The sequence below is a fragment of the Oncorhynchus gorbuscha genome, linkage group LG04, assembly GCF_021184085.1.
Source record: "Oncorhynchus gorbuscha isolate QuinsamMale2020 ecotype Even-year linkage group LG04, OgorEven_v1.0, whole genome shotgun sequence".
NCBI classification, from domain to species: domain Eukaryota; kingdom Metazoa; phylum Chordata; class Actinopteri; order Salmoniformes; family Salmonidae; genus Oncorhynchus; species Oncorhynchus gorbuscha.
The window spans coordinates 48,212,183-48,230,948 of record NC_060176.1 but is presented as its reverse complement, the minus strand read 5'-3'; the positions used below and the strand labels follow the sequence as shown (position 1 = coordinate 48,230,948).

General features: G+C 45.6%; 1 protein-coding gene across 1 annotated transcript in view; it reads left to right on the top strand.

The window, feature by feature from the left end:
* Window positions 1–18,766, top strand: part of LOC124034180 (palmitoyltransferase ZDHHC8B-like) — a 92,366-nt gene that overhangs the window by 66,430 nt on the left and 7,170 nt on the right. The window contains exons 2-6 of the mRNA XM_046347022.1: window positions 13,719–13,840; window positions 16,283–16,440; window positions 17,110–17,282; window positions 17,648–17,750; window positions 18,108–18,199. Of these exons, the coding sequence (XP_046202978.1) occupies window positions 13,719–13,840; window positions 16,283–16,440; window positions 17,110–17,282; window positions 17,648–17,750; window positions 18,108–18,199 (648 nt within the window). The remainder of the gene's footprint in view (window positions 1–13,718; window positions 13,841–16,282; window positions 16,441–17,109; window positions 17,283–17,647; window positions 17,751–18,107; window positions 18,200–18,766) is intronic.

Below are 18,766 nucleotides of genomic sequence, written 5' to 3'. Positions count from 1 at the left end.
TAGGGCTTGGTTTGGTTATGGGGCCAGCGCTATAGGGCTGTAGTGGGCCTGCCAGAGACCGTCAGAACATCATCTAGTGTTTCATTGTGGGCGTGTGGGTCGAGCAATGAGGATATTAGTGGTTTAACACAGTGTTGTATCCTTGAGAGTGAATTCAATCTGTTTTCCACATTTTATATATATTTTTTAATTGAACCTTTATTTAACTAGGCACAGGGTGGGTGTTTAGAGCGAGGTCTGGAACTGATGCTGTTATTAGCTTCATGTGGTTAAACACTTATATTATAAGTGTTTAATTATACCATAGGCTGTATTCCATTTTCCAGGGCAAAATCTGCATCTCTCATTAAACGTCTTTTGAAATATGATAATCCTCGCTGTTATATCAAACCATGATAAATCCACTATAAAGGAATACAGATCTAACAAAGATCTAATAAAGATAAATCGCCTCTCTAAAAAATATATACATCCTGTAGAGTAGGCCTATATTAAATCAGTATTGAGCGCTTGGCTTGGCTTAAGGTGTTACTCACTGTGGATGTGTAGTCCTCCATCCCTCTCTCTCTCTCCCTCTGCAGCTACACTGCATTGAGCTGTCTCCTGTGTCCTAAATAAAGCTTGGCCCTCCATCGCAACGTTCACTCCTTCGTCTAGCCAAAGAATCAGCCATCAGTTACCTCGTATCGCCCACAGACCAGGGTTCTGCTTTCTCTGAGTGGAGCTCTTTTCCGAGTGAGCGATTAAGTCTGTCTGTCTTGAGAAGCGAGAGAGATGAAGGGTGAACGTCAGTGATTTTTAGTAGACTCTTCACTCGTCTGTCTGACAGTGTCAACCCCCACCCTGTGTTTTCTTTAGTCTGCTGCTGCTCCTGCTAGCAGGCCATGGCCTCTTTTGTATAAACTAAGCTGATTGATGAACAGTTCATTAAATCAAATGTTATTCGTCACATTCTTTGTAAGAATCAACAGGTGTAGACTTCCATTGAAATGCTTACTAATGGAGCCTTTCCAACGATGCAGAGAGAAAGAAAATAGAGAAATAACAGAAAAGTAATGGAGAGTGTATACTGCAGGGGCAGTCCTGTCCTGCTCAATCTCAGCTTCCTGCAGGATGTGACTGGAGAATTGGTCTGACCTTGTTCGCTTGCACGGAATGGCTCGCAGATGTCACTGGGAGATAAAATCCATAACAGTCATGATTGTGTCAGAGGAGGCGGGGAGTTGGAGGGATAAGAGTGGCGGGAGGAGGGAGGGCCGGTGCATTGGGCCAAAGGTCACAGCATCACAGAGTAGCAGTCAATCGTTTCACTTTCACTGAAATATAATTTCTTGTTGCTTCCCTGCTCCTGCTACTAGGTTGGAGAACTCAGCATTGCACAGCACACTGCTGAGTCCTCCAACCAGCACACTGCTGAGTCCTCCAACCAGCACACTGCTGAGTCCTCCAACCCAGTAGCAGGACACTGCTGAGTCCTCCAACCAGCACACTGCTGAGTCTTCCAACCCAGTAGTAGGAGCAGGGAAGCAGCAGAAAATTATATTTTAATGAAAGTGAAACTATTTTTGAACTTTGTTGAACACCGGACGACTAGATAAGAGAACTTTGATGTGGAAAATACCCAGTACACATGGCAGCCTTAGGACAGGTTCAACTTGAATTCTGCCATTCGTTTTCATTTGTTCCACTTTTTTAAATTGAAATGATGGCCACGGAGTAACGTGAAGAGATAAGATTGATGGAATCTGAACATTGGTTTAGTCAGATATAGCTCTCAGGGGTCTGACAGTGGCCCATACATGTAGCAGGCCCAACAACTGCCTGCAGTCTGGGTTTAGAATAAGAGTGGTGAGGAATGTGAAGCTAGGTAAGCCAACTTCTGCCATGCAAATATGTACAACAGGCATGGCTCACACCCTATTTGTCAGTCAGGCAATTTGAGAGAGAGAGAGAGAGAGAGGACAAAATTGTGTGGCTGGTGGTCTCTATATTTGCAGAATCCCCCATGGTGCATTCTGCCCATATGGGGTTACAGCACACTTGTGGCAGGGAGGGCAGTGAGACTATTTGACCTTGCTACTGTGGTCTACATACTTCCACATATTTACCAGCCAGAGCTAAGCCACAGGGACTTCTGCTTAAGCTCTCACTTTATTCCAATTGACCTCTGGGTTTTCTTTGCGTTCGTCCCAACTGGCACCCTATTCCCTATATCGTACACTACTTTTGACCAAGACACATGGGGTGCCATTTGGGACACAGCCTGTGGTCATGGTCAAAATACAGGACATGCCTCAGATGCCCTCATTGGTCATTCCCTCAAAGGTAGATTAGACCAGATGCAGTCTAACATGGTCATCATGCGTGTTGGCTTCAGGGCAACCGAATATGGTTTTCATCAAGAGAAGGGACATTGATTGTCATGTTTATAACATACAGCTGGATGTGTGTTTCGTTTCATCAAGGAAACGGGTGTCTTACTGAGGAGGATCAGTGGAATGTCTCTCTGCATGAAGGGTGTGTGTGTACGCGCGTGTCAAAAGCAAATCAAATCAAACTTTATTTGTCACATGCGTGAAATGCTTACTTTTACAAGCCCTTAACCAACAGTGCAGTTCAAGAAGAAGAAAATATTTACCAAGTAGACTAAAATTAAAAGTAATAATTAAAAGTAACACAATAAGAATAACAATAATGAGACTGTATACAGGGAGCACCGGTACCGAGTCAGTGTGCAGGGGTACAGGCTAGTTCAGATAATCTGTTCATGTAGGTGGCTATGCATAGGTAACAAACAAAAAAAGAGATGGGAGGGGATCAAGGTAAATTGTCCGGTGGCGAATTTATGAATTGTTTAGTAGTCTTATGGTCCTAGACTTGGTGCTCCGGTCCTAGACTTGGTGCTCCGGTACTGCTTGCTGTGCGGTAGCAGAGAAAATAGTCTATGTGACCCTAGTCTGACTGGAGTCTTATGGGCTTTTCTCTATTGCCTATTATATAGGTCCTGGATGGCAGGAAGCTTGGCCCCAGTGATGTACTGGGCCGTTCGCACTACCCTCTGTAGCGCCTTACGCTCAGATGCCGAGCAGTTGCCATACCAGGCGGTGATGCAACCGGCCAGAATGCTCACAATGGTGCAGCTGTAAAACCTTTTGAGGATCTGGGGACCGATGCCAAATCCTTTCAGTCTCCTGAGGGGGAAAAGGTTTTGTCGTGCCCTCTTCACAACTGCCTTGGTGTGTTTTGGACCATGATAGTTCGTTGGTGATGTGGACACCAAGGAACTTGAAACTCTCGACCTGCTCCATTTAATGATGGTGTTGGAGTCGTGCTTGGCCACGCTGTCGTGGGTGAACAGGGAATACAGGAGGACTGAGTAGACACCCCTGAGGGGCCCCAGTGTTATTGATTAGCATGGCAGACGTGTTGTTGCCTACTCTTACCACCTGGGGGCGGCCCGTCAGGAAGTCCAGGATCCAGTTACAGAGGGAGGTGTTTAGTCCCAGTGTTTTAGTCCCCGTGTTTAGTCCCAGAGTCCTTAGCTTTGTGTCTGTCTGTGTGTGTGCACGCGGGGTGAGTAACTCCTAGGCTGATTGTTATTGGGCAGTGGGCTGGCTGGGGGAAGCTGAGAAGATTAAGGGAAGTAGGTAGGGGGCTCAGAGGTAAGGTGCTGTCTTCACCCTCCTCATCCTCCCCCATACTGCTGCTGCTTTACAACCTACTCATCCTGACTGACTCAGTCTTTATAGACGTGGAGACCAATTGGACCACTGTGCCACGGTGTGTGTGGCCCTAGCACCCACCTCTGAGTGTTAGCATAATGCTCATCATGCCCAGCAGGCCAACACAAATGCAGGCACAAACACACAGTTGAGGAGCTCATCCACTGTGGAAAAGACAAACATGTTCCCTATAAACTGCATCAAGCTGAAGTGCCAACAATGACACCCCATGTGCATGTTACAGTGCCTTGCAAAAGTATTCATCTCCATTGGTGTTTTTCATATTTTGTTGCATTACAACTTGTAATTTAAATAGATTTTCATTTGGATTTCATGTAATGGACATACACAAAACAGTCCAAATTGGTGAAGTGAAATTTTAAAAATTACCTGTTTCAAAAAATGTAAAAGCATTTATAACTGAAAAGTGGTGCGTGCATATGTATTCACCCCCTTTGCTATGAAGCCGTTAAATAAGATCTGGTGCAACCAATTACCTTCAGAAGTCACATAATTAGTTCGATAACACACAGGTGGACTTTATTTAAGTGCCACGTGATCTCAGTACATATACACCTGTTCTGAAAGGCCCCAGAGTCTGCAACACCACCAAGCAAGGGGCACCACCAAGCAAGGGGCACCATAAAGACCAAGGAGCTCTCCAAACAGGTCAGGGACAAAGTTGTGGAGAAGTACAGATCAGGGTTGGGTTATAAATAAATATCTGAAACTTTGAACATCCCACGGAGCACCGTTAAATCCATTATTAAAAAATGGAAAGAATATGGCACCACAACAAACCTGCCAAGAGAGGGCAACCCACCAAAACTCACAGACCAGGCAAGGAGGGCATTAATCAGAGAGGCAACAAGGATACCAAAGATAACCCTGAAGGAGCTGCAAAGCTCCACAGCAGAGATTGGAGTATCTGTCCATAGGACCACTTTAAGCCGTACGCTCCACAGCAGAGATTGGAGTATCTGTCCATAGGACCACTTTAAGCCGTACGCTCCACAGCAGAGATTGGAGTATCTGTCCATAGGACCACTTTAAGCCGTACGCTCCACAGCAGAGATTGGAGTATCTGTCCATAGGACCACTTTAAGCCGTACGCTCCACAGCAGAGATTGGAGTATCTGTCCATAGGACCACTTTAAGACCACTTTAGGACGTACGCTCCACAGCAGAGATTGGAGTATCTGTCCATAGGACCACTTTAAGCCGTACGCTCCACAGCAGAGATGGGAGTATCTGTCCATAGGACCACTTTAAGCCGTACGCTCCACAGCAGAGATTGGAGTATCTGTCCATAGGACCACTTTAAGCCGTACGCTCCACAGCAGAGATTGGAGTATCTGTCCATAGGACCACTTTAAGCCGTACGCTCCACAGCAGAGATTGGGAGTATCTGTCCATAGGACCACTTTAAGCCGTACGCTCCACAGCAGAGATTGGAGTATCTGTCCATAGGACCACTTTAAGCCGTACGCTCCACAGCAGAGATTGGAGTATCTGTCCATAGGACCACTTTAAGCCGTACGCTCCACAGCAGAGATTGGAGTATCTGTCCATAGGACCACTTTAAGCCGTACGCTCCACAGCAGAGATGGGAGTATCTGTCCATAGGACCACTTTAAGCCGTACGCTCCACAGCAGAGATGGGAGTATCTGTCCATAGGACCACTTTAAGCCGTACGCTCCACAGCAGAGATTGGAGTATCTGTCCATAGGACCACTTTAAGCCGTACGCTCCACAGCAGAGATGGGAGTATCTGTCCATAGGACCACTTTAAGCCGTACGCTCCACAGCAGAGATGGGAGTATCTGTCCATAGGACCACTTTAATCTGCCGTACGCTCCACAGCAGAGATTGGAGTATCTGTCCATAGGACCACTTTAAGGCCGTACGCTCCACAGCAGAGATTGGAGTATCTGTCCATAGGACCACTTTAAGCCGTACGCTCCACAGCAGAGATGGGAGTATCTGTCCATAGGACCACTTTAAGCCGTACGCTCCACAGCAGAGATTGGAGTATCTGTCCATAGGACCACTTTAAGCCGTACGCTCCACAGAGCTGGGCTTTACGGAAGAGTGGCTAGAAAGAAAAAAAATGTTTTTGCATCTTTAAAGTGGTAGGCATGTTGTGTAAATCAAAAACATCATTTTAATTCCAGGTTGTAAGGCAACAAATAGGAAAAATAAGAGCGGGGGAGAATACTCTCGCAAGCCACTGTTTCCAGGGATACCCATCCCTAGTGTTATCACATAACAGTTTACCACACACATGCTTATTAAGATTCCATTACTGAATCACTTGAGTTTGAATATCCTCAAGTCACAGTAATACATTTTATTTTCTTAATTCTTATTCCTTCATAGTTTTTCTTCAGAGTTGATGAGAAGTTGCTGATGAATATTCAAGTATAGGGCATGAAAAGCAACAGTGCAAAGCATTTGATTTAGTCTCAATGCAAATGTGATATATTTTGATTTTACACTGGAATACAATGTGCTCTCTGCGGCAGCAGCACAGGTTTTCTCATTTTAGCTTCTTAGTCATAGAGCGACAGCAGCCTTTATACCCAAGGCTCTCTTTCTCACTCGTTTGCTCTCTTTTATCGCTCTCTTTCTCTCTCTCTCACTCTTTCTCACTCTCACTCCTCTCACTCTTTCTTTTTATCTCCACCTTTCTCTCTTTCTTTCTCTTTCTCCCGCTCCCGTCATTAGTATTACATGGCTGAAGTGGAAGTTTAATCGGTCGGAGGATCTCAAATGGCTCCGTTTCCATTCATTTATATTCATCTGAAAGCCATTTCAAGCATAATAATGAGCTTCAAATATCTAGCTAACTTACAAGTAAACAAACTCCGCTCCTGGCCTCATCTCCTCGCATCCCCATCAGCAGAATTGCTTCTTCTCTGACCCGTTGTCACCCATTTATATTAAAAGGCTGTTTTAACATCTATGCTGTCTCCATTGACAGCCAAGCCGCTGGTGTAGGTGGGGAATGCTAATGAAGTGTGTGAGCCCAGACTGGTGTGTCTCAGAAGTGTGCATCCATTATAGACGCAGAGTCAAGCTCTCAGGGGGCCACAGTTAACTGGAGTTTGTATTGGCCCCATTATCTAAGCACTAAGAGTTAGTGGGAGTTTGATTACTAGTAAAAAAAATACTTCAATAAGGTGAATGCTCTCGCTCTCTGTCTCTGACTCTGACTCTGACTCTCTCTCCCTCTCTCTGTCTCTGACTCTCTCTCCCTCTCTCGCTCTCTGTCTCTGACTCTCTCTCCCTCTCTCTGTCTCTGACTCTGACTCTGACTCTCTCTCCCTCTCTCTGTCTCTGACTCTCTCTCCCTCTCTCGCTCTCTGTCTCTGACTCTCTCTCCCTCTCTCTGTCTCTGACTCTCTCTCCCTCTCTCGCTCTCTGTCTCTGACTCTCTCTCCCTCTCTCTGTCTCTGACTCTGACTCTGACTCTCTCTCCCTCTCTCTGTCTCTGACTCTGACTCTCTCTCCCTCTCTCTGTCTCTGACTCTCTCTCCCTCTCTCTGTCTCTGACTCTGACTCTCTCTCTCTCTCCCTCTCTCTGTCTCTGACTCTGACTCTCTCTCCCTCTCTCTCTCCCTCTCTCTGTCTCTGTCTCTGTCTCTGTCTTTGACTCTCTCTCCCTCTCTGTCTCTGACTCTGACTCTCTCTCCCTCTCTCTGTCTCTGACTCTGACTCTCTCTCCCTCTCTATGTCTCTGACTCTGACTCTCTCCTCTCTCTCTCTCTCCTCTCTCTGTCTCTGCTCTCTCTGACTCTCTCTCCCTCTCTCTGTCTCTGACTCTCACTCCCTCTCTCCTCTCTGTCTCTGTCTCTGACTCTGACTCTCTCTCCCTCTCTTGCTCTCTGTCTGACTCTCTCTCCCTCTCTCCGTCTCTGACTCTCTCTCCCTCTCTCGCTCTCTGTCTCTGACTCTCTCTCCCTCCTCTGCTCTCTGTCTCTGACTCTCTCTCTCTCTCCTCTCTCGCTCTCTGTCTCTGACTCTCTCTCCCTCTCTCTGTCTCTGACTCTGACTCTCTCTCCCTCTCTCTGTCTCTGACTCTGACTCTCTCTCCCTCTCTCTGTCTCTGACTCTGACTCTCTCTCCCTCTCTCTGTCTCTGACTCTGACTCTCTCTCCCTCTCTCTGTCTCTGACTCTGACTCTCTCTCCCTCTCTCTGTCTCTGACTCTGACTCTCTCTCTCTCTCTCTCCTCTCTCTCTGTCTCTGTCTCTGACTCTCTCTCCCTCTCTCTGTCTCTGACTCTGACTCTCTCTCCCTCTCTCTGTCTCTGACTCTGACTCTTTCTCCCTCTCTATGTCTCTGACTCTGACTCTCTCTCTCTCTCCCTCTCTCTGTCTCTGTCTCTGACTCTCTCTCCCTCTCTCTGTCTCTGACTCTCTCTCCCTCTCTCGCTCTCTGTCTCTGACTCTCTCTCCCTCTCTCTGTCTCTGTCTCTGACTCTCTCTCCCTCTCTCTGTCTCTGACTCTGACTCTCTCTCCCTCTCTCTGTCTCTGACTCTGACTCTCTCTCCCTCTCTTGCTCTCTGTCTGACTCTCTCTCCCTCTCTCTGTCTCTGACTCTCTCTCCCTCTCTCGCTCTCTGTCTCTGCCTCTCTCTCCCTCTCTCTGTCTCTGACTCTCTCTCCCTCTCTCGCTCTCTGTCTCTGACTCTCTCTCCCTCTCTCTGTCTCTGACTCTCTCTCCCTCTCTCGCTCTCTGTCTCTGACTCTCTCTCCCTCTCTCTGTCTCTGACTCTCTCTCCCTCTCTCTGTCTCTGACTCTCTCTCCCTCTCTCTGGATGGGAAAGATCTGTTGGTGGAGACGAGAAATGAAAAGATGATGAAAAAGAGAGATTTGATGATTTGAAAGAGCTGGGATTGAGATTGCAGGAGGTTATGGTAGCCGGGGTATTCAGGGGTCTTTTTTTTATTGGCCTGAGAGTCAGTTCAATCATCTGATCGCTCAGGTCTGAATCCGTTCCTGATTAGAGGAGAAAGATTAAAATATGAAAATCAGTGCTGTGCTGCAGACCTTGAAATTGAACAACCCCACGCTCAGGTCGTACCGCGCCGTTTCAAATACAGTAGTTTTATCCCCGCTGGACATGGCCCTGGTCTATATCAATGTTATTGATGAATGGCACTGCCACTTTCAGAGCAGGCACTAACCCTGTGGGTTGGAAGGGTGGCTCGGCCTAAGTCGGGCTATCCCTCTGGGTTGGCATTGTAGGGTGGTGAGGCCTGAGCCTGGCCATCCCAGGACATAAGTGGTCAGTGGGCAGTCTGGAGGAACACATGGTGTCCATCTGCAGCCCACTGGGACGACCCTAACTAACACTTTAATTAATGAGAGAACAATCCCACAGACAGACAGATAGACAGACAGACATCTCTGTGTCCTCAATGGACCAGCATACTCTGCAAATGATGAATTAGTGAACTGGAGAGTGGAGCCCTGCAATAACCCCACCAGCGCTTCTCTCTCTGCCCAACACAAGAGTGGAGCCACCCTCAAATGCCTTCACTAACAATGGGCAGGGGATGTAGCTAGATTTACATTTTCAAAGGATTCTTTTGTGATTTGATTATAGTTTTCTTATAAATCTAGTCACAATAGAGCCAGTCGTGTAGTTAAGATGTCTAACATTTCCTCCTCATTGTTTGGTTGGGATGAGGAAGCAAGTCATACCTGGCTGTTTCTGTTTCTATTTCAGGTGAAAGGATGCAGAAAGCACTCCAGGTTGACACGCTCTTGCCTTTTGATGTTTTTTCAGATGTTGCGCTTATACATTTCCCCCTCCCAGAACCACTCCAGCAGATAAGAGCAGCTTCAAAACCGGCAGCTTTCCGCTCAAATCTAAAGCATGGAAATGAACCGACGACCAGATTTTTGTAGTCAAATGGCTGTGGGATGTGGGGGATAGATGTCTTGCTAGAATCCGATCTATATCGTAGTGCCTGAACAGAACATTAGAGAGCTAGACTACCATACAACAAACTAATCACATCAGGCATCACGCCAACACCCATCAAAGTGAATAAATAAATGAGAATGTGTGTTGTTTGTGTAATAATTATGCTCATTACTACTCTAAGATCTCAGAACTTTTCACTTTCAGGTTTTCTATTGCATGTTAGAAAGATTTCAAGTTAGATTGTTTGGAAATGTTCTTTCAGATTCTGCGTAATCAACTGACTGTCAAAGCAGGGATTGTTCTGTGCTTTGGGTGACATTGCAGTTTGCAGTAGACAGAATTTTCTAATTGTAAAGTCTCCATCTTAATAGGCAAGAACGATACTAACAAACACCAACTGGAGTCTGCCAGTGAAATTAGGTTATATTATGTGATATCTATGTCCCTGAGCTGAGGTAGGGGTGATTCTATAATGTGAATATCTATATTGACCCTAAACTGACACTGGGTGAGGTTTATGATGATGTCACTGTGTCCTTTGGTAAACCTCAAGAGGGGCATTGTTCCCCTCCTGGAGCAAGGTGAGGCTTAAGAGGGGATTTGGGAGGTACATTAACACTCACAATGGGCAGGTCTCTGAGGAATCGGGCTTTTCTTTGGATGTAGCAATGGCTTGCTGTCAGAATTCCCACATTTAAACCAATATGTGCAGATGGAATCTAGAGTGTGTGTGTATGTGTGGTGTGGTGTGGTGTTCATCCCTTGAGTATTTTGTGTACACTTCATATACAGATGGCCAAAACCCAAACTAGATGTTGAAATGACGTCTGTGCCCACCGAGCAGGTTCTAGAGCCAGACTCATTACATTAGAACACTTTTGGTACCAGCAGTGGGCCTCTAGCCTGACTAATGATTTAATGCTATAAGAGTTAATCTAACCATATTAGAGTAAACCTCTAGGTTGACTGTAAAATGCCTAATGATTTACGCATATGTACCTTGGATGGTACCCACATGAATCATGTCCCTGCTTACAAAAATCTGGGCATTTGGATATATGATAAGCTGTCTTTTAAATAGTTAACTAAGAAGTTGAGAATAAAAATGGGCTTCTATAGAAATAAGTCATGCCTTTCACTAGATAGTAGAAGGCAGATCATTTAGTCCACGTTCCTTCCGGTCAGTGTTGGGGAATAGTGAAATACACGTAGTTCAAGTAATAATTTAACTACATTTTTCAGTAGTTTGGTGGTAATTGAACTCAATTATAATCTAGGTAGTCTTTTCACTTGTTGTTCTTTTCACTGTAGTGGTGTATCTAACTACTGGAACTGAACACTACTTTATTTTGCAAAAATAAAATATGGATGTAGTAGGCATTCATTCCCATTCTTTTTCGAGCATCAGACCTGCATAATGTTAAAGAACACATTCTGTAAAAGTAGGACTACATCGTTATCTGACCTGCCAATTTGTTGTCTGACATTTCAAATTTACAAAATGATAACTTATTAACTTCTTCTAGTATGATGTAATTGGTCACTTTTGAAACTATATTTTCAGAGTAGCTTCTCCAACACTGCTTTCGGTACTAGACTATGGCAACATCATCTACATGAATGCAGCTGCCACTTCACTAAAGCCCTTGGATGCAGTTTACCATAGTGCACTTGGTTTTATCATGGGTGACAGGTTTTATCATGGGTGACAGGTTTTATCATGGGTGACAGGTTTTATCATGGGTGACAGGTTTTATCATGGGTGACAGGTTTTATCGTGGGTGACAGGTTTTGCCATAGTGCACTTGGTTTTATCATGGGTGACAGGTTTTATCATGGGTGACAGGTTTTATCATGGGTGACAGGTTTTATCATGGTTGACAGGTTTTATCATGGGTGACAGGTTTTATCATGGTTGACAGGTTTTATCATGGGTGACAGGTTTTATCATGGGTGACAGGTTTTATCATGGGTGACAGGTTTTATCATGGGTGACAGGTTTTATCATGGGTGACAGGTTTTATCATGGGTGACAGGTTTTGCAACCCATGTACGGAACAATCTTCAGAGTTCCCCACAATTGGATGCATTGGTGCCTTTCGGGCAGTTCAGTGTTGATTTGAAGACCTTTTTGAGGAATGGGATTGTTTTTCATGAGTGTGTTTAGTATTTTTCTATTCTCTTTGTATTGCTTTCTGGTGTATTTCCTATGTGTAATTTGTTGTGTAATTGTAAGATGCAGGGCTCCCTAGCAAAAGAGACCTTGGTGTCAGTGGGACTCCCTGTTATAGGTAAAATGGGTTCAGTTAGTCGCCAAAGCAGGGAAAACTTCATTTAAACTTTTGACAACTTGTGTAATTTGTTACTTTATTTTTAGCATTGTGCCTACGTTTACTGTAAAACAGTCTTGTGATTGGCGTTGTTGCCACTTAATTAACAAATGTCTCTGAATCACATTTTCCGCCCATTGTGTGGTCTGCTCCTGGGCTCTTAAAATGCTCTTTCAGCTGAAAAGATTGTGCTTTGTTTGGCTCTCTCCTTGTTCTCATCACTGTGGGCAAAACACATCATTCGTAGTCCAGGGATTTTATTGGTGGGGGAACAGCTGCTGAAATGTGTTACTTGTCCCTGATCATTTATTTGAAGCTGAACTAACGTCTCCCAGGCTATGTCTCCCAAGTTCATTTGGTAGAACTTAGTCAATCTATGTTCTGTTACCCCCCCAACTGAACCCATGTTGTTAGAAGTGTTGTGTGTATACATACAGTATGTGTGCACTGTGTGTGTAAAGCAGTAACGCTGATCGAGCGGGCGTGATCGAAGAGGCGCTTCCTCGAAACCGCTGCCTCCCCCAGGAGACATTACATTTATTCATGTTGTGTACACTAACACCACTCACTCATTTACAGCCACATAAAACCCAGTCTTTCATTCTTACTTTCTGTCTATGGCTGACTACAGTTAACCGGCTCTGCATTGTGGCTCAGGTGGGCCTCTAGAGGGAGACCCTGCAGAAACGATGAGGCATAGAGACCTTTCCTGGGTCAATACAATGTCTTGACATTTCAGCCCACATATCCATTGAAAATGAGAGCAGTGCTAAACAATTGGAATTGTTATTCTTGAAAGCAGCATTGTTGCAGGTATCTGTGCATATTTCCCGGTACGTGATGATGAATAAGCCTGTGGATAAAGTCAAGCTTGACACACAAAATGTCTAAGTGATTCGGTTTTAGTCCTGGACTAGGTTTTCCATAAATCCCAGTTTGAGGATTCAGAGATTTTCTGTTAATTCCCTCCTGATTCCAGCAATCTTTCAAACAGGATTTCTGGAAAACCTTGGAGCCTTATGTAGTGAGGTAGCATGTTAGGTTGTGTGTACCATCCACAACAGCAACACACTACCTCTGCCAACTGTCTGTCTGTCTCCCTGTCCAGTCTATTTGTCTGCAACTTCCTCTCTAATTCCAGGAAATGTTAGACATTGTAGTTTAGCACAGCTCTGGACTCCAGTACAGTCCTGTCCTCATGTGTAAATCGTCTCTCATTGACATATCTGAGGCTGAGAGGAGATCTGATCTGTCCCATGCATAGTTGATGATGCCATTGCTATTATTTTTGAATCTCGAGAGGCGAAGAAGCAATTCCAGCTTTACACCATGTCCGCCTTTTTGCAAGGCTTGCTGTTTTCCTATTTGCGTGGGATTAAAGATGCTGAAAATCTTGTCTGCACTGCTGACTGTGTGTGGGTGAGGCTCTCTGAGGTGGTGTGTGTGGTTGAGGTGATGGGGTGGGGAAGGGGCGTGCAGCAGTCACCTATTTGCATCCCCTCCCTCCATCCCTAATTTCAAAGGCTGATTACATGCCTCTATCAGTATGTATCGGTATTCGACAATGCATGTGTGTGTGTGTGTGTGTGTGTGCGTGCGTGCGTGTGTGTGTGTCTGTGTGTGTGCGTGCGTGCGCATCCAAGTGTGCATACATGTTTGGTACATCAATAATGAATGAACTATGAGCGGAGGATCCTAACGGCTGTCCTCTCTCTCTCTCCTCTGCAGGTGCCCCTGGTTGACCAAAGCGATCTCCCCCGGTGTGCCTCTCTACAATGGCGTCGTCTTCCTCTTTGTGCTGGCCAACTTCAGCATGGCTACCTTCATGGACCCTGGAGTCTTCCCCAGAGGTCAGTGCCCCTTACCACTGACAGTATTGGTCTGTATGAGATAAATGGGTCTCTCTCTCTTTCTCTTTCTCTCTCTCTTTCTCTCGCTCTCTCATCTCGGTTTTCTCAGTACCCATTAGAAAATAACTGTGCCCTCTCTGCACCAGGCTGTGCATTACATACATGCCTGTGACTGAGCGACCAAGCCCTGGTCGAGGGTGTGTGTGTGTGTGTGTGTGTGTGTGTGTGTGTGTGTGTGTGTGTGTGTGTGTGTGTGTGTGTGTGTGTGTGTGTGTGTGTGTGTGTGTGTGTGTGTGTGTGTGTGTGTGTGTGTGTGTGTGTGTGTGTGTCGTCGTCCACTGTATAATCTGCGCTGTGGCACATCATATGTCCCCAATGCATTCTCCTGGTGGACAGCCCGGCCCCTATGTTTAGTAATGATCGTTGAATGCGGTCCATTTACACCTGATGGTAGTAACGTGCTGGTGAAATGATAAGCACGTGTCTTTAACAAATTATCTTCCCCCCCCCATAAACAAGTAACAATTACTAGGGCTCATATGGCACAGCCAGTTCACTGTTTATGTCCCTGAAATGACAGTGTCCTTCTGGTCTCTCCTCACTGTGGTTGCTATGGAGATCGAGGGGAGAGCAGCAGTAGTTTTATAGAGAGAGGCCGAGTGTTACAGAGAGAAACGTATGCCCACTATAGTGAGATGCCTGTGGCCACATGGATAATCGTACAACTTCTGCCTCCACAAACTGCAGTTAAATCCCTGCTTCTAGGAGTGTTGTGACCTTCTCTGTAATTGCTGTGAATCATGTATGACGTACAGTATCCGTCCAAAGTTTGGACACACCTACTCATTCCTGGGCTTTTCTTTATTTGTACTATTTTCTACATTGTAGATTAATATGGAAGACATCAACACTATGAAATAACACATCTGGAATCATGTAGTAACCAAAAAAGTGTTCAACAAATCTACATATATTTTATATTTGACATTGTTCAAAGTAGCCGCCCTTTGCCTTGATGACAGCTTTGCACACTCTTGGCATTCTCTCAACCAGCTTCATGAGGTAGTCACCTGGAATGCATTTCAATTAACAGGTGTGTCTTGTTAAGAGTTCATTTGTGGAATTTCATTCCTTCTTAATGCGTTTGAGCCAATCAGTTGTGTTGTGACAAGGTAAGGGTGGTATACAGAAGATAGCCCTATTTGGTGAAAGACCAATACATATTGTGTCAAGGACCGCTCAAATAAGCAAAGAGAAACGACAGTCCATCATTGCTTCAAGACATGAAGGTCAGTCAATCCGGAACATTTCAACTACTTTGAAAAACCCTTGAATGAGTCAGTGTGTCCAAACATTTGACCGGTACAGTGAGTGTGGCTACCAAGTTCAAATATAAAGGCTGATGTTATTCTGTAATATAAGGCCTTTAAATGTAAAGCCTTCTATTGTTTGTTGGATGATAAAGCCTCTCATTAATATGTCTGCTGAGGATTGTTTTGAAAGAGCAGGCTGCAGGGGAGATGTTTTCATTCAGTTTCTCAGTCCGTTACCTTTTTAAATCTAAAACTCAGAACAACAGATATATCTCCCAGTAGGATGTGTGTGTGTGTGTGTGTGTGTGTGTGTGTGTGTGTGTGTGTGTGTGTGTGTGTGTGTGTGTGTGTGTGTGTGTGTGTGTGTGTGTGTGTGTGTGTGTGTGTGTGTGTGTGTGTGTGTGTGTGTGTGTGTGTGTGTGTGTGTGTGTGTGTGTTCAGAGTGTATTTGTTCTTTCTCGTCTCCCTCCAGGTATTGAACGGGGGGGAGTGTAATATGTGTATTTAGATGGAGCCCCGTGATGATCCTCCTTCAGGTTGAATGGGCTCTTTGATGAACTGAAAGACATCACCATCTCTCTCTGGAACAATAGACTCCACATAGAAATAGAAATATTTCACTAAGCCTAAAGTGGCTAGTTGTGCAAAGATCCACTAAACCTGTGGAAATGTAATTTTTCCGAACGACCACAGCGGTGCAATGACCAGCGGTGTGGCTGGAATGGGATTTTGAGTCATTCTCTGAATGCCAGAGCCTCCTGGGCTTTAAACATTACTGGTCACTACCTTGTTTAAATGCCAAATGTGTGGGCTACAGAGTGCCCTGTGTCTATAAAGTGTACATTTGTACAGACAGCTAACCATGGGAGCTAGCTTATTTAAGTCTACCTCCTGTTGCCCCTGTCAAATGGAATCATATAAATCAGATTTGTGTGTGTGTGTGTGTGTGTGTGTGTGTGTGTGTGTGTGTGTGTGTGTGTGTGTGTGTGTGTGTGTGTGTGTGTGTGTGTGTGTGTGTGTGTGTGTGTGTGTGTGTGTGTGTGTGTGTGTGTGTGTGTGTGTGTGTGTGTGTGTGTGTGTGTGTGTACTTTCCTGCTAATGATGTGTGTGTTCTCACCCTGCGGCACAGCGGAAGAGGACGAGGACAAGGACGATGATTTCCGGGCGCCTCTCTACAAGAACGTGGAAATCAAGGGAATTCAGGTCCGGATGAAGTGGTGTGCCACCTGTCACTTCTACAGACCGCCCCGCTGCTCCCACTGCAGCGTGTGTGACAACTGCGTGGAGGTAAGCCACACGCACTCAAACGCCCAGTAATCAGCTGTTCACAGTACAATGTGGTGTTAGCCTTGTTGCTATTTGTGTCCACTTCAACTGACTGGTATGTTTTCACAGATAAGACCTTTAAATCAACTGTCTGTGAACAATATTATTCATCATTGGATTTCCATCATGTTTTACACCATATCCAAGCAGTATTCGGTAATATAGAATATTGGTTTCATAACTTTTTTCCCCCATTTGAAGTCGCATTCTCCAGCTGTGTCGCTCTCCCCAGTAACCTACTGATGTGGCTCTGCCTCGCTCTTTCATGTACAGTCTAACACTCCATGAAAGAGGTCAAATCTGACTTTGAACTGAAGGTTGTGAGGTAGCCTACTATATGTCAGCCAAACAACTTCCACTTCCAACGATGCAGTGTTCTTCAGTAGATGCTCAACTGCAACCAAAAACGACATCAAAGACAGCTGAATTAGATTTTCATAAAAATAATCCCTGACTGACCTCAGAAATCTGACTTGCAATCAGAGGTTATGGGATTGGTCGAACCATCTCTATTGAGCGTTTGAATGCACCGAAGAGCTTCATCATGTAGTATAGAGTCTGATCTTGCTCATCTCCACTCTGCCCTATGTCCATCGTCTAACACCCATCCATCTCTCTGTCCCTCCCCAGGACTTTGACCACCACTGCCCCTGGGTGAACAACTGCATCGGACGCAGGAACTACCGTTACTTCTTCCTGTTCCTGCTGTCGCTAAGCATCCACATGGTCGGCGTGTTCTCCTTCGGCCTACTGTTCGTGCTGCACCACATGGAGAGGCTGGGCACGCTGCATACTACCATCACGTATCCATCCACACTGCCGCCAGCCGGGTCTTATTTCACCCATAACAAAACTAGTGCCTTTTGTGTTCTGTTCTGAAGGGCCTGGTGGAAAAGTGTGTCTAAGCATTAAGATAGACCACTAGACTGGAACCCCTCATTTTGTATGGTTTGTCAGATGTACCACATCCCTGCTGGTGAAGTATGAAAATGTTTGATTGTTGTGTACAGAAATGCCTGTTCCTCTAAAAGGGTTGTCTGAATGGCTCAGTTGCAGGCATACGGTCATTGATGGCAGCCATACGGTTATTGTTGGCAGTGCTGGTTGGTTTGCAGCTGCTACAATGGGTCCAGAAAATGTTGTGCATGCCTTGACTGTGTGTGCCCAGTCTGGTGGTGATGTGTATAGCAGGGCTCTTCTTCATTCCAGTCATGGGCCTGACAGGCTTCCATATGGTCCTTGTCGCCAGAGGTCGCACCACTAACGAACAGGTGAGACGGGGCCTGCCCAAGACCAACTTACGGGGACACAGACACACACTCACATACAGTACATTATATCATGTATCGTACAGGACAAAATATCAGCATTGCATCTTCACTTGCCAACTCAAATCCGCCAGCTAGTTATAGGTGTGTGTGTGTGTGTGTGTGTGTGTGTGTGTGTGTGTGTGTGTGTGTGTGTGTGTGTGTGTGTGTGTGTGTGTGTGTGTGTGTGTGTGTGTGTGTGTGTGTGTGTGTGTGTGTGTGTGTGTGTGTGTGTGTGTGTGTGTGTGTGTGTGTGTGTGTGTGTGTTCTGGCCTCGGGTCTCCTCTTCCTCCCACTCTAACAACGCATTCTGTTCCTCAGGTGACGGGCAAGTTCCGCGGAGGAGTAAATCCCTTCACGCAGGGTTGCTGTGGCAACATCAAGTATGTCCTGTGTGCTCCCTTGGTGCCCAGGTAAGGAGGACATGGATTCCTACGTGAAGGGGGTGTGGGTGGTGGTGGGAGCTGGACAGACTGACCATTAAAAAGTCGACCAGGGGGATGCTACGGTACCAATTCTGCTGTAATCATTCTGAGTGGACAGCTGAGTCAGAACTGCGACAATGTCCAAAGTGAGACACTTGCACGTGCTTTTGTACGTATGTGTATGTGTGTGTACGTATGTGTATGTGTGTGTATGTGTGTGTACGTATGCGTATGTGTGGGTATGTGTGTGTACGTATGTGTATGTGTGTGTATGTGTGTGTACGTATGTGTATGTGTGGGTATGTGTGTGTACGTATGTGTGGGTATGTGTGTGTACGTATGCGTATGTGTGGGTATGTGTGTGTACGTATGCGTATGTGTGGGTATGTGTGTGTACGTATGCGTATGTGTGGGTATGTGTGTGTACGTATGCGTGGGTATGTGTGTGTACATATGCGTATATGTGTGTGTGGTGTGTCCTGTTCTGCCTGGATGAATCCAGCTACCCCTGGGGGAAGGCAGATGGCTTGGAGAATTGAATCACTTTGTAGAACA